This window comes from Manihot esculenta, chromosome 15 (genome assembly GCF_001659605.2).
Source record: "Manihot esculenta cultivar AM560-2 chromosome 15, M.esculenta_v8, whole genome shotgun sequence".
Lineage (NCBI taxonomy): Eukaryota > Viridiplantae > Streptophyta > Magnoliopsida > Malpighiales > Euphorbiaceae > Manihot > Manihot esculenta.
Genome location: NC_035175.2, coordinates 14,425,938 through 14,440,735, shown reverse-complemented (window position 1 = coordinate 14,440,735; position 14,798 = coordinate 14,425,938). Strand labels below are relative to the sequence as shown.

General features: G+C 33.3%; 1 protein-coding gene across 1 annotated transcript; it reads left to right on the top strand.

Moving 5' to 3' along the window:
• Positions 1 to 157: 157 nt before the first annotated feature.
• LOC110601922 (AT-hook motif nuclear-localized protein 13) lies at positions 158 to 13,133 on the top strand. The gene is made up of 5 exons (XM_021739326.2): positions 158 to 822; positions 893 to 948; positions 6,972 to 7,103; positions 7,884 to 8,045; positions 12,380 to 13,133. Exons 1-5 carry the CDS (start codon positions 327 to 329, stop codon positions 12,647 to 12,649), a joined length of 1,116 nt encoding a protein of 371 aa, XP_021595018.1. The 5' UTR covers positions 158 to 326; the 3' UTR covers positions 12,650 to 13,133.
• Positions 13,134 to 14,798: the final 1,665 nt, after the last annotated feature.

Below are 14,798 nucleotides of genomic sequence, written 5' to 3'. Positions count from 1 at the left end.
TAATATATTATATTATCTAAAAAGTGAAATTTAGAATATAAATATAATTTTTTACACACGTTTAGATTATTTTATTTAATATCCTAGAATTTAAATATTTACTTTTTGACTAATTTATAATGTATACTATTTTAATTTCCATAGTACTACATTACTTTTCGTGAGATTTGCTCACTTCAAAGTGGTAGGTTCCATGACTACTACTACTAGAACTATATAGCTCACATCCTCTCTTTCTTCCCCAATTTCCTCCCCATTTTCCCACCTTCCAAACACAATTTCCAACAACTCTTCTACGTTTCGCAAGCCAGCAAAGAAACGCTATAATGGACTCCAGAGAATCGCAGCCACCGCATCCACACCAACATCAACACCACCACCAGACGCAACAAAACATGTTTCTCTGCGGCCCTACATCTTCTTACTCCAACTCTACCGCGGGTCACCACGCTATGAGTATGATCAACCCTAACATTCCTCCCACTGCTGCAGTTGGTTTCCCCTTTAATTCAGTCTGTCCACAGCGTCCACAACCCAAGCCGCTCTCTTCCGATGGTGCTTTTGATGGATCGTCACCGCCTTCTTCCTCTGGGATGAGGTTTAGTATGGAGTCGGCAAAGAAGAAGCGGGGGAGGCCGAGAAAGTACACTCCAGATGGCAACATTGCCTTGGGATTGTCGCCAACCCCGATGTCATCCTCGCCCAACTCCATAGTCCATGGCGATTCCGGGGGTGGTACCCCCGGCATGGCCTCTGAGCTTCCTTCTAAACGAAATAGAGGGAGGCCGCCAGGGTCAGGCAAGAGGCAACTTGATGCATTAGGTAATTTTATTTACATGCATTTATTTGAACAGTTTTGATTATTTAATTCATCTATACATGTATCCCACAGGAGGGGTTGGAGGTGTTGGGTTTACACCTCATGTGATTACTGTAAAAGCGGGGGAGGTATGCCTTCTTCTTCTTCTTCTTCTTCTTTTTGGTTTCCATGTTGAATTGCAATTAGTGAAGAGTTTTAAAGGAAGGTAAGGAATATATACAAAAAAAAAAAATGAAAAGAAAGATGAGTATAAGATTGGATTTATTGTGGCTATTCAAGTTATTATGTTAAGGAATAGAGGACATGGAGGTTTATTATATTATAAAATCATAAGCTTGAAATATATAAAAACTATAAAATATATAAGCATGAATTATATAACATCACTATTCATCATGTTGAGTAAATTGCAATTAGTCAAGAGCTTTAAAGGAAAGTAAGGAATATGTATATAAAAAGGAAAAGAAATATGAGTATAAGTTTGGAATTGTTGTGGCTATTCAAGTTTTCAAGTTATTAGGTTAGGTAATAGAGCACTATTCATCCCATGGAATTATATTGCAAATTCATAAGCATGAAATGCAAATTCCCCAAAGAGCACAGGAATGTTGAAAAATTGAAATTGCCCCAAATAGTTGAAGCTTGCATTAGACATGCAATTATTGTATATTATAGTTTAATGTAGATTTACAATGTGATGAGGAGTTAGAGGGTTTTGTTCATTTAGTGGAGGCTAGCTGAAAGTGATAGCTTTTTAGCCTCAGTTTTTTTTGAATTCAATATCTGCCAATTGAAAAGCTCTGATTTTTCCCTTTTCTAAACAACTATTTCATCATTTTTTACTCCTAATTTTTTTTTATAACAAATTAACATTTTTGGCTTAACATTCATCAACTATCAATTGCTATATATTAGTATGGGCAAGCAGTAGTGGCTAGCATCTAGTTTCAAGATTACAGTAATTTATTCGAAATTTGTACCTTTTAACTATACATCCCTTGGATTCTGAAGCCTTAAAATTTTATCTCCTGTTTTTAAGTTGTGTGCACGATTTGATAACTAATCTGATGTGGGATCATTGTGAATGAAAACTAGTTCATGCATCACCATTGTGAATGAAGAAAGTTCATGTATGTTATGTGAATGAGAGTACTGCCCAACATATTTGAATTTAACATACTAAGTCACTTTATAGCCATACAATTTGCAAATTTATGAAGTTGGGTTATGAGGAATACATGTAATAAAATAACATGATTTCATATGTACATTAGCTGATTTAGAAAGATAGTTCCAAGGTTTTAGCAAATATCTGAAGTAAAGTGGTGCTTAGTCTATTGTGCTTATCTAGGGTGGGATCTGGGATGTGACAATTGGAGTTTCATAATTTAGCACTATTCTTCATAGAGAGCCCTGTTAAGTAATCTTGTTAATGGAATTAATAGTACTGAAGTATAATCCTAACTTTCTCTGGCAGCTGAAGCCTTAAGAAGTGTTAGTTTAACATTGTTAATCATGATGATTTCTTAGCTTAACAGAAAACTTCCATATACTGAACTAGGAGATTTGAAGATTAGTAAATGCAGCAGAAATTTAAAGCAGGTTGAACAAAAGATAATGTTTCATGATAGATCAGATCGCCTATAATTGATGACCTTGGAATCTTCATTTCTTCTGTAATTTGTTAACACTGTATATGGTCTTTTCTGGCAGTGGCATCTATGAATTTTTTTGGGGTAGAAGAATATTTCTTTGGTGGTTACAAAAGGTATAAAATAGAGGGTTACTCTTTTGCAAGTTGAAACGATATAGGTTGGAGCTGGGATGCTATTTTAAGATCAATGTCTATTGAGTGGAGAACAACCAAAGCATCGACTATCTCGACATTAATTTGATGAAGTTTTATTTGAAGATTTGTTGGAAATATTGAATAGAATATGAATGGCAAGATCTGGCTTGGATTGCTATGCCTTTTTAAGAAGTTCAAGTAAATAAAAGGACTATTTACTATATTATTTCTGTTTTAGGTCAGATCCATGGTTGCAATTTTTTTGGTTGGCCTACTTACGTCATAGAGGCACTTCTGTTGGTAATTAGATGTTCATAAAGATATCAAATATTTGGTGTGCTTGAAATGTCTTTTGCAGCACCATGTGTACTTGAGTTGCAGTGGGTAATTTTCACAAATGGTACATCAACTGAAGTCATGCAAAAATAAGGTGCATAAACTTTATTTTATAACACAAAACCCCTCATCTTTAATTTAAGTAACATAAAACTCTATCTGACTTAGTATAGCAGTTTTTTAGGTAAAATATGTTGACTTGGCAATTAATTTAATATTTATAGAAAAAGATTAAAAATAATATTTTATAATTACTGTCTTTATTTTCTCACTCCTCTAATATCTCTCTATCCACATTCCTGATAGGCCAAGAATCCCTTTCAACCAGCAAATCCAAATTGAATAGATCCAATTATATATAATCCAAAACCTGTTTTTGCTCAAAGGTACCAATCCATGAACAACACTCTAATTTAAAATCTTCAAGACAAACACTAGAGCAGAAACACATGAACCTCAATTCCATCAACAACTATCCAAGGAGGAAATAGAGATTTGGTGTTTAGAAAGGATCGCACAGATATTATGGAGAGGATATCTCTGTTATTGCATTTTCCCAATGAGATTAAGGACTACGAGGGTGAATCTAGACCCTCATATGCTTCTAACTCTTCTTCTTTGTTTTCTGGGAATTGGTTTTGCAAGTAATCAAAGATTCTAATGATCAGATTGTGTTCTCGAAGTGCTTGACCTCCAAATAAACAATACCAATCTTGAGCTTCTAATTCGAATGCACTCTATTAGCTCAATTTTGTACCAAAATTGACAACAGCTATCCAAATAGATTTGGAAATAGCTTCTTGATCTCATTTGGATCGCCAGTAATGGAGCTTGAAGACATGGTGGGCCTTTGACAACCTTGAAGGGGTTTTTGAGGACAGAAGGGAGAGGAAGAGCGTGGCCGATGCGACTCACTTGCCCATCACTGTAAATAGAAGGGATGCATCCAGTGGCCAGAGAGGATTTGGCGATGAACTGAAACTCTTGAGAGGCAGTTGAGGAGGAGGAATCAAAAAAAGGAAGACCCATATCGGGACTACACATCGCTCACAACCTCAAAGATGTGGAAGTAAGTGACTAGAAACTTGGAATGGAGTCGAGAGGAAGCTTTGAGAGGAGTGAAAGAGAGATGAAAGTATGGGAGATTCAGAACTTGGAATGGAGATAGAGGTATGAGAGACTGAGTTTTGAGGAGTGAGGACCTATGTTGTCAATGAAGTGAAAGGAAAGGACAGTTGAAGAAATCGCTAGATGAGGGTGGGTCAGCCCTTGGCCAGAGAGAAGAGAGACAAAGAAGAGAAAGAGAGGTTGTTGAGAAGAGTAGCTGGGGAAGGGATGGGTCGGCCTTAGCCTTTTTTAAATAACAATAAAAAATATTTTTAATTAATTAATCATGTTTCTTTTTTCACAAGTGTTTAATTAGAGGGAGAAAATATATATATGTTTTGAATTTGATAGATACCACATCAGCGAGTGTAACTGGGAAACCTGCTATAGAAGGTAACTGTGGTTTTATGTTATTTAAATTAAGTTGAGGGAGTTTTAAGTTACAAAATTAAATTCAACCTTATTGTTACGTGACCTTAAGTTGATGTGTTTTCTATGAAAATTACCCGAGTTGCAGCTCTTAAGTTGCATTTATTTTTAGGTGACTGCTGATCAAGAAAAAGAAGAGAAAAAGTGATGTCCCATACAACAATTATTTTGGTAAAGCACATGATAAGTTTGAAAGTATGGTTAATTTGGTTGTTAAAATCAAGAGATGGGTTAATTTCAAGAGTTCTTGGCTCACGCATTACAATTTTGGGAAGTTCCATCTTAATGTGCATGTAAACTTAATTTTCTTATACCATTAGTCATTATATCGTGTTCTGTCTTGGAATCTTATTGCATCATAAGTACTACTTTATATTCTCCACTGAAGCTTGAGCCATGGGTCAAATTTTATATGTTTACAAGCGCATTTTAAATTAGAAGCTAAGTGATAAAAGGAATTTATCTTTGATCCCTTTTTTGATTTTAGCCAAACATTTTAATTATGCGAATTTGGTATTGAAACTTTGACATTAATTTTAACTTTAGCAACCGACTAAATTGGCATTTAGTTGAGCAAAATACTTAAAATATTTGTGTACATTGTCAATTGTAGTCAATTGTTTTACATTTACATAAATGTTAGCCATCATCCTCAACTTATTTGGAAAATTATTTGTTTCTGAATCAAATAAAATATTATTATTTTGATTAGCTTATAGTTTTATCTTCCTCCCTTATCCCTCTCCTTATCTTCTTCCCCACCCACCTGATGCCTCTCTCTCTTCCCCCCCCCCCCCCCCCCCTCCATACTTCTATAGAAATCTCTGTGTAGTACACAATTAGATTGCTTTTGATCATGTATTCTTGACTATTCTTTTGCTTCAGAGTCTTCCAACTGTAAAACTTAAGATCCAAGATAGGGTGGATGAGAGATAAAATAGCTAAAATTGGGATAAAAATTGATAAAATAAAAAAATTGATTGAAATTGATAATGCTATTAAAGATTTTGATTGGTCAATCCAATTGTTTTCAGTTGAGTTGATTGCTAAAATTGAAATTGATATCAAAATTTGAGGATCAAATTATTGATAATTTTAAAGATTTTGGCTAAAAATTGATAATTCTCACAAATGTTTAGATTCTTTTGGTCATTTGACCTAAACTACATATTGGCCATACACAACTTTTGGCACTGTTTCATTTTGCATGTGTTGCTCTGAATATTTTTACAATTTTATATGTTTTGTTAATTACAGTGCAAATCCTAGTAGTTCATAGCATTTTTCAACTAAGTTCTAATAATTTATTTTTTCAATGAAGTCCTTGTACTTTTTAATTCTTAAACCTTTATTCTCTGTTTGAATGGAGGGATAGGAGGGAAATTGGATGGGACAATAATTATCCCTTGTTTGGTGTTTAATGAGGTTGTAAAAGCAATGATAGCAACGGATAAATCTCAAATCTCATTTGGTTGTTCTCCTTTCTCAATTGAGGCAATAAGAATTGTCATTGCATTATTACTCATAGTTTATAATAAGACTTTTTATCCGGAAAGTTCTTTCTCATTCCATTCTTTTCCATGGGATGCATCATTTCCTTTCCAACTTCAAACTATCCAGTGCTCCCAAACAATCCCAAACAAAGTGTTAAATGCTAATAATCTTTCTCAACCAGGTCAATATACATGCCACAAGGTAGTGCTTCTTCCCATTCTGCCTTCGACTCAACAAAATTGTACTTTTTCTGAAAATATTTTATAAATTTTTTTTTACTTTTGTACCTTCTCTCTCTCTCTCTCTCTCTCTCTCTCTCTTTGAAGTTTTATTTTGTTTGTAAAAGAACAAAGAGAAGTTTCCTTTTTTTTTTATCACTTCTTTAAATATGTTATTTTGTTGAATCGGAGATTGATCTGGAAAAAAGCACTGTGGCATCTGTTTGGAATCAGTTAACAAAGATGAAATATCTTGAAAATCTGATGATCAGCTAGTTGGATCAGTTAAGTTGGGAACCAAACTAGTGAATTGTCCATTTTAGTTTGACTTGATATGGATTTCTGTTTTCATTTTTAACCTTAGAGAGTTGTATATATGTTTAATTTTGTATATGGTTTACAGTTTCTTTTTGTTTTTTAATTGAGTTTACCAGTTGAATGAACTGAGCAAATGAATTAGTTGTCTTGTCAGCCTGATTTTAATAATAGTAAAATATTGTTGACTGTTCAGTGGTTCTGGACTAATGGTTGAAGTCTTTAAAGAAATCAGGATTGATTAAAAAAGGTTAGCTTTTAATAGGAGAATTCTATAAATATTATGGCTTGTGATGTGGTTAATCCCTATATTTATTCAACATCATGCTTCTCATTGAATTTGCAAAAATAAATGTTCTTTTCTAGGTAAATGGCTTTGGCTCCCAATTACTGCAGTTACTTAGCGGAATCTCTCTTTAAATGGTAATCTACATGTTTCATGTTGTACAAATCATCTATGCAGGACATAGCATCAAAGGTTTTTGCTTTCTCACAGCAAGGGCCACGAACAGTTTGTATTCTTTCTGCAAATGGTGCCATTTGTAATGTTACTCTTCGTCAACCAGCAATGTCCGGTGGTACTGTGACATATGAGGTACTTCAAATGCTTCTATAAGATTCATTATGAAGTATATCAAGATTCATGTGAAATGAATGTTCTTTTCTTTATTCTCTTGTTTCTTATTTTTTGGTTGAGCTTCAATATTAAGGTGAAACACAATGTGGAACCCGAGGAAGAATTATGATGGGAAAACATTGTCAATATTAAGGATTTCTTTGTTTGTTAAAAGGTTGGCTTTTATTAGCGTAGGGCTGTAGGATATGTCCCTTCTAATTTGGAGGGAGGGGGAAATGGCAAGGTGGTTAACATTTACTCTCTCCAACCTTGAAATGAGGTTAATCGTTAACTTGAGGGTCTAGGCTGAGGTTGGAAGTAAAAAAGATGAGGACAAATTTTAACTCTAGTATCATGTGCCATTATCACCATTGCTTTTCTTTAATGAGCATTTGTCAATACCGTGTGGCACCATTACCATTATACATACATATTAATTTGGTTTAACTTGCTCATTTACTACTTATTTGAACCTCAAAAAAGAAAAAAGGCCTAATTAAATAAAAATTCAAATCCTTATGCTTCTTCTCTATTTGGAAGAACTTTGGCCTTTTTAGCATGATTTAGGGAATTGGCTGTAATTACGGTCAGCTAGTTAGAATTTGGTCAATCGGTCTGTCCCATCAAGGGGCTTATACTTGTCACCAATGATTGGAATGGATCTAGTTGCTAGCTAATTGTTATCAATTATGTTTGATCATTTCTAATATCTTTCCCTGGTTTATTTATTTATTTATTTTTTGACATTTTTCTTTGCAGGGCCGCTTTGAGATTATCTCTCTTTCGGGTTCCTTCTTGCTTTCTGAAAATAATGGTAGTTGCAGCCGAACTGGTGGTTTGAGTGTTTCATTAGCAGGTTCAGATGGTAGAGTTCTGGGTGGAGGAGTTGCTGGAATGCTAATGGCAGCATCACCAGTACAGGTATCTGTCTGAAACCATCTTTTTTTAATTTTCTGATATTGTTGCAATAATATCATAATACACAGTATAGCCTATAATTGTATACCTATGATATTATAAAACATTTGCTTTAAGAAAGGATGTCAAGCATTGACATATTATCAAGGCGTGATTAAAGTTAAATTTGAATATATTATCATTGTTATTGTTATATTATATTTACTAATTCTGATACTATTTTCTTATTTGGATGATGACGTATTATTAAATTTGATTGGTTATATTATTTTGTGGGAAAGTAGTTATAGTTATTTGAAGAGATGATGTATAGTTCTTTTACTTTATCCTTTAATGGTTAAAAAAACTAATTCTATACTGTAAGAAACTAATTTATCGGCAATCTTTTTTGATTAAATATTCCAGTATTTGGAAGTTCATGAATTTATAGTGTGATAATAAAAAATTGTAATAACCAAACAAAGATATGAGTAGTATATAATAGAAGGCCAAAAGCTTATTCCAGCCCTTGAACAATAACCAGGAGCGAGTATTTGCTCCTGACATTTAGGTGGGTTCAGTTTAGCCTCTCACCTCTATGAATTTCGTCAACCAAGGCTTAAATCCCCAGTTGATATCATGTGTGTAGTACTACACTTGATCATAACTTATGTCAAATGGAAGTGAAATGAAATTGAAGACACAGCTCTTTCAAACAAAATGCACTACAATAGTACAATGTACTTGAAATGAGCACACTTTGACAAATTAGACAAAATTGACTAGGACTATAGGAAAAAAATAAAACAAAATGAGCAATAGAAATAAAGAAAGAAACGGTATCTCAGATCTCACTCACCTTTGTATGAAGGTAATCAATATCTTCTGTCTTAACACAATTTAAAAGCTGCAAAAACCCATCCTCCCTCTATGGTTCTTGTACACAACATAAAGATAATTTTTCTGCACAACTAAATCCCTTCATATGAATCACTTGGAGACATAGAATCGCCCTCCACCTTATGGTGGTTTTTTTTTTTGGGATATATGGTTGATAGTGGAGTTGTGATTTGGGTGTTTTGATTGACAGTGGAGTTGTGATTAGTATGAGTAATAAATTGCCAAATTTGCATGCCCTCATGGCCATGGGTACCATAATTGAGTCAGACTACCCATTTGTGGAATGTTTGCATTCCAAGTCACTAGGGGATCACCAAATTGGAATTTTGACACGCAAGAAAGAAAAAGAAGAAATAAAGTAAGAGAAGGTAAATAAACAAGTCATGTTTGAAAGGAAGAAGAGATAAAGAGAACAATACCCATATGCTAAGAAGGAAAACTAGTGAACCAATCACGCAAGAACAAGAACAAAAATGGCATGCTGATGAGGAGATTTTTTGGATTGGGTAGATGAGGCTCTTGGTTTTTCTTTCTTTTTGTGTTAGTGTGTTAAGTGGGACTTCGGGTTTGAAAGGGCAATAAATAATTTTTGGAGAATCTATTATTGGATTATGCATTAGAGGGTTAGAAGGAACTTTGAACTTTGGGAAAGTACTATATAATAAACATATTTGACTGATTGTTCTTGAGGAGATACTTTTCAGAAAGTTATTTTTTATAATAATAATAATAATAATAATAATTGACATTTGGATAACATGGATATTGTGTTAAAACTAATATGTTAATTAATTTTAATTTAAATATGTTATATTAAATAAAATAAAAAATCATTGTTTCATAAATGTACTACATAAATATACTGCATAATGTACTACATAAATATACTGCATACTCTGAATTAATTGGCATATCAGTTGAGCTTATCCCTCATGTATCTTATTTTTTAATTAATTTGTGTACTACGTTGGATGCTCATAACTTGATCCCAGAGTACCAAACTCCGAGTAACTATTGCTTAAATTGATTGGCTGTGGAGTTGCCATGTGGGGGTGAATTGGTTGGCCATGGGATTATGAAATGTGATAGCAGAAAAAGAAATTGAGGGGGAGAGACGTAGAACAATTGGTAGTGCAGGGGAGGAAAAGGGAGAGAGGGAGGGAGAAGGTGGGGGGTGGGGTGGGCAAACCTACTCTGCAGTGGGTGGAGAGTTTGGCAAAGCTGCAAAAGACTGCAAAAAATGGTGTTAAACAGCAAAAATGCCAAACATGACACTAGCGATGCTTAGCTCAAAAGTTGTGGGCACGTCTCTTCTTCAATAAGGCGATCTTTCTCTACAAAGGAGGGATCCCCATAGTCATTGTCGATGTAGGGCAACGGGTCAATTATTTTTTAATTGGAAGAGTTCTACCATGGTGAAAGGGCTCCAATGGTGCCTTTAGCATAAGGATTTTGCTTTTGCCACCGTGGGTTTAAATAACTGCTGTTATGTTATCTAACTGCTATTTTTTATGTGTTTGAGGGGTCTGTCACCCGTTACCCTGTTATTTAAAAGTGTCCTGCGAGTATGGATAACCACCGTTATCACCAGTACACAACAGTAATGGCCGTCATTTGCCATTAAGTAATGATCATGGACGTTACATGAAAGTGACATGCACCCGCTGTTTTCCTCCTTTCTTTCGTTTCTGAAGTGTTCCAGCCATCCAAAATAGTGGTTTCTATCATATTCTCTGGCAGTTCTACAAAAATTTCTTCTTCTAATACAAATATCTTATTTTTAAGCTAACAATTATCATAAATTCCTCTATTCCTCATCTGGTTCTTATAACATGTGACTTTTTTTCCTTCCTGTTTTTGCTATTTTTTTCATTATCTTTTTTTTTTTAATTAAAATACATCATTAATTATAGAATAACTTCAAGTAAAATTTTGAACTTCATTAATTCTTGCTTTAATGCTAAGGCAAGTCTAGAATTATGCTTAGCATTAGCAAGAATTAATGAAGTTTAAAACTTTTAAATTTAATAGTAAGTTTATAATTTAATTTTAAATTTAGTACTTATAATACTTATCTTAGTTATAATACCATATTTATGAATAAGCAAGTTAAAATGAATTGAAAAAAAGATATGCTGTAGGTTTTTTAAATTGAAATTTGTTCTAAACAATTAAAAATTCTAATTTGTTATGGTGGTAATATGGATAGTTACTATCTAAATTATTATTTTGACTATAAATTAATTAATGCTAATTATGTATAAGAATGATAGATTTATGTATTTTATTTGATGTATTTATATTTATTATATAGTTGTGTATCTTAGTTCTACTTGTATATATCAATAACTACCCATTTCATGAACTTTGCCAATTTTTTAAAAATGTTTGCATAACGCTTAGCCCTTATTGTTATACTACCACTGTTATAGGCCTGTTTGTTTGGGACCGTTACTGTAAACGGCCATGACCGCATTTGAAAACCATGGTTGCCACATGCTATTGTTGTGGTTACTTTTTGATGGAGTTGTGATTCGACTCATTGTCTAAATGAGTGAACTTGACTTTATTGATGTTCGCTTTGTTCTATAGACGACTTTAGCTTAAGTTTAAAACAATTTTAACGAGCCAAGCTTGAATTCTTCAAACTTCAGCTTGGCTTGATTTGTTTATACTACCAAGTGATTGATTATTTTAGCTTCACATTATTTGTGAGTAGCTAAAAGGAAAATAAAACTTGATTTTGTGACACAAAATTTCTATCCTTAAACATGTAAGCGCGTGCACACACGCACAAATATCATATATTCATATTACAAATATAATTAAAGGAACAATTTAACTAATTGAAATGTAACTAATATGTTAAAGTTCATTTCCTTCTGATAATACAATTATATTTTCAAGAAGGGTAATTTACCTTGAAATTTTGCAAAATCCACAATTTAGTCTGAATTTTTTTTTGTTAACAAAAGTCTTGTTAAATTTATTATTGGTAAACTATAATTTAAAGAAGTCGATCCAAATTGATTGGACTAAATTGTTACAAATATTAAATTAAAACTATATGGATTAAATTGTTAAAAATTATTGAAATTAAATGGATTAAAATGTTACAGAAAAGGAAATTTAAAGGACTAAATTGTTATTTTTTTATAGTGAATTTTAACAAAAAGGACTATTTTTGCTAATGTAATGAAATCTCTGGGACTAAATTGTTTCTCATTAAAGTATAGGAATTAAGTTGCGAGTTTTGTCAAATTTTAGAGACTATTATAAATTACCCATTTAAGAATTGTCATAACCAATCAAAATTTAATTTTAAGGACATCTTGCTAATATTATTTTGATATATTACATAATTTTTTAAGTATATTGGAAAACTAATGATTCTACCATTGAAGCATTTCGGCTTTAAATTTCCAGATTGGCATTTCATTGAACTTGTTGCTTGCCAGGTCATTGTGGGCAGCTTTATTGCAGATGGGAAAAAATCAAATTCTACAATGTCAAAACCTGCACCTCCACTGGCGCCTACAACCCAGATATTGAATTTTGGTGCACCATTGACAACATCCAGCCCTCCTTCCCAAGGGGGCTCTAGCGAGTCTTCTGACGATAATGGTAGTAGTCCTCTTAACCGAGATCCTGGAATCTTTAATAACGCAAGCCAACCCATTCATAGTATGAATATGTACCAACTATGGGCTGGCCAAAGTCCACATTGAAGGTGCTTCTCAATTAACAATGTAGAGCTTCAGGGCGTAGGTATAGCAAAATCGTGTTTGCCTAGCTGATCAAGTTGAAAATCCTAATGCTAACATGCATACTGAATACAGGCTGCGGATGAGCTTTGAGCTTTTCTTTCTTTTGTTCTTCAAGAGCAGGTTCCTTTCTTCTTGAGCAGCTTTGGTTTCCTTCTCCTTTTTCTCATCTGATTTGGAGATATAGATATTAGTAGTAGCTGGCATGTCTCCCCCTTTTTAAGAATGCTTAGTTCAATTTGCTATTTAGGTATACTGGTCTTTTTCATGTTCCCTGTTGCTAGTTTGTGCAAGTAATGTACCCTCCTCTTGTTAAAGTTTATGAATATCCAGCAAGTCATTCAATAGATTTGAGTGGGATTTGTTGCAACTGATATCCCAGTTCGTAGCCGTGTGCAAGTAATGTACCCTCTTCTTAAAGTTTATGAATATCCAGCAAGTCATTCAATAGATTTGAGTGGGATTTGTTGCAACTGATATCCCAGTTCGTAGCCGTTCAACTCGTGCAAATTTGTTGAGCCAACTGATTTCCAGAAATTGAAATATATTTATAATTCCTCGAAATCTTTTTTAGTTGGCCTTCATCACTATTATTTTGTTGAGTAGGCCATCATTGGTGGCAAGGAAAGTAATACTGCAGGGTCAAGAAATGTGAAATTCTTGGCTTCCAATCCCAATGTCAAGAAAAAGCATGGTAAGCAATAGTTCTCTGGGTACAATTTCATTTGGGAGTTTTGTCTTCAGGTCAAAATGTAATAGATATGAACTAAGGAGACTTGATTAGTGACATTGAAAGGGTGTGAGGTTTTATATTTGATTTTGAGTTGAGAGTTGAATATAAAGTATGACTGTTAGTGCTAGTTCACACTCCTATTTCTAACTGAATTTTTCATCTGACTTTTAAAATATTAAGCAAATCAAATCGAAATTAAAATAAAATTCACACTAACTGAAACTGGTCGGTTCGTTATAATTGAATTAATTGAAATTAAATAAAAGTATTAATTAAATATATAAATAAAAATAATATAATAGTAATTTTTTATTTATAAAAATAACAAAGTATAATGATTATAAAATTGACAATAATAAAAATAACTATTGTAAATAATATTTTACTAATAAAATAATCATTGTTTATTTTATTTAATAAAAAATCGATATTTTTAGTTAATTGGGTTATTAAATCGAAGATAATCAAAATGATAACTGAAAATCAAATTTTTTAAAAAGGTAATCGAATTCATAATTACAAAATAATAAGATTTTATTAGATTATAAAAGAATGAATGCACACCTCTGCAAGGAATATTGAAATTTAGTACGTTTGTTTGCTTGTTTATTTATGAAGATCATGCATATCTTTCAAATTGGCTTTACAGGCTCAAATACAGCAATATAGGCTAGGATATTTAGGGATAGTAGAAAAAGCCCACAACTCATTAGAATCATGGTCCATTAGAACCCAACTTAAAGTTCAGCCCTTTCCTAGTAAATTATTCTAATGTAAGTTAGCATTTGGATTAAAATTAATTTAAATAATTTTTAAATTTATTTTTTAGTTGGCTCAAAATAATTAATTCAATTTATTTAATAGTTTTGAAGCTAGTTATAATATATAATTTTATTATTTACTAATACCCCAATGTGAGATCTCACACCATCACTGCTACGGAGAAGCTTTTAAGCAGAATTCTTTACTACTTGTATGACTCTTCAAGGTTAGTTTTCTCAGAAATTGAATGGCGTGGTGACCTCAAGGATACTCAAAACTAATTTATTATTCATTCATAGCAATTGTTATTCTATGATTTTTGAGCTCCCGCAAGTCCGAAAGAAATCATCTTTAGAATTTGCTGCAATTGGGGCTAGTGATGTCATTTTGGAAAAATTAGCTGCCGGGTGCGGTGTTGGTAGACCTACGGGCATATAGGAGGAGTTAACAGGCCTACAGGCAAAACTGGCGCGCAGGTGTGCTTGTAGACTCTGGGTAGATTTCATAGGCCTAAGTGCGCAGCCAACGCAGGCTGAGCTATGGAGCACTGGCTAGCCAGTGGACGCAGGAGCGCACTGGGTAGCGTTGAGTGAAGCTGCGAGGTACGCAATCATAAGC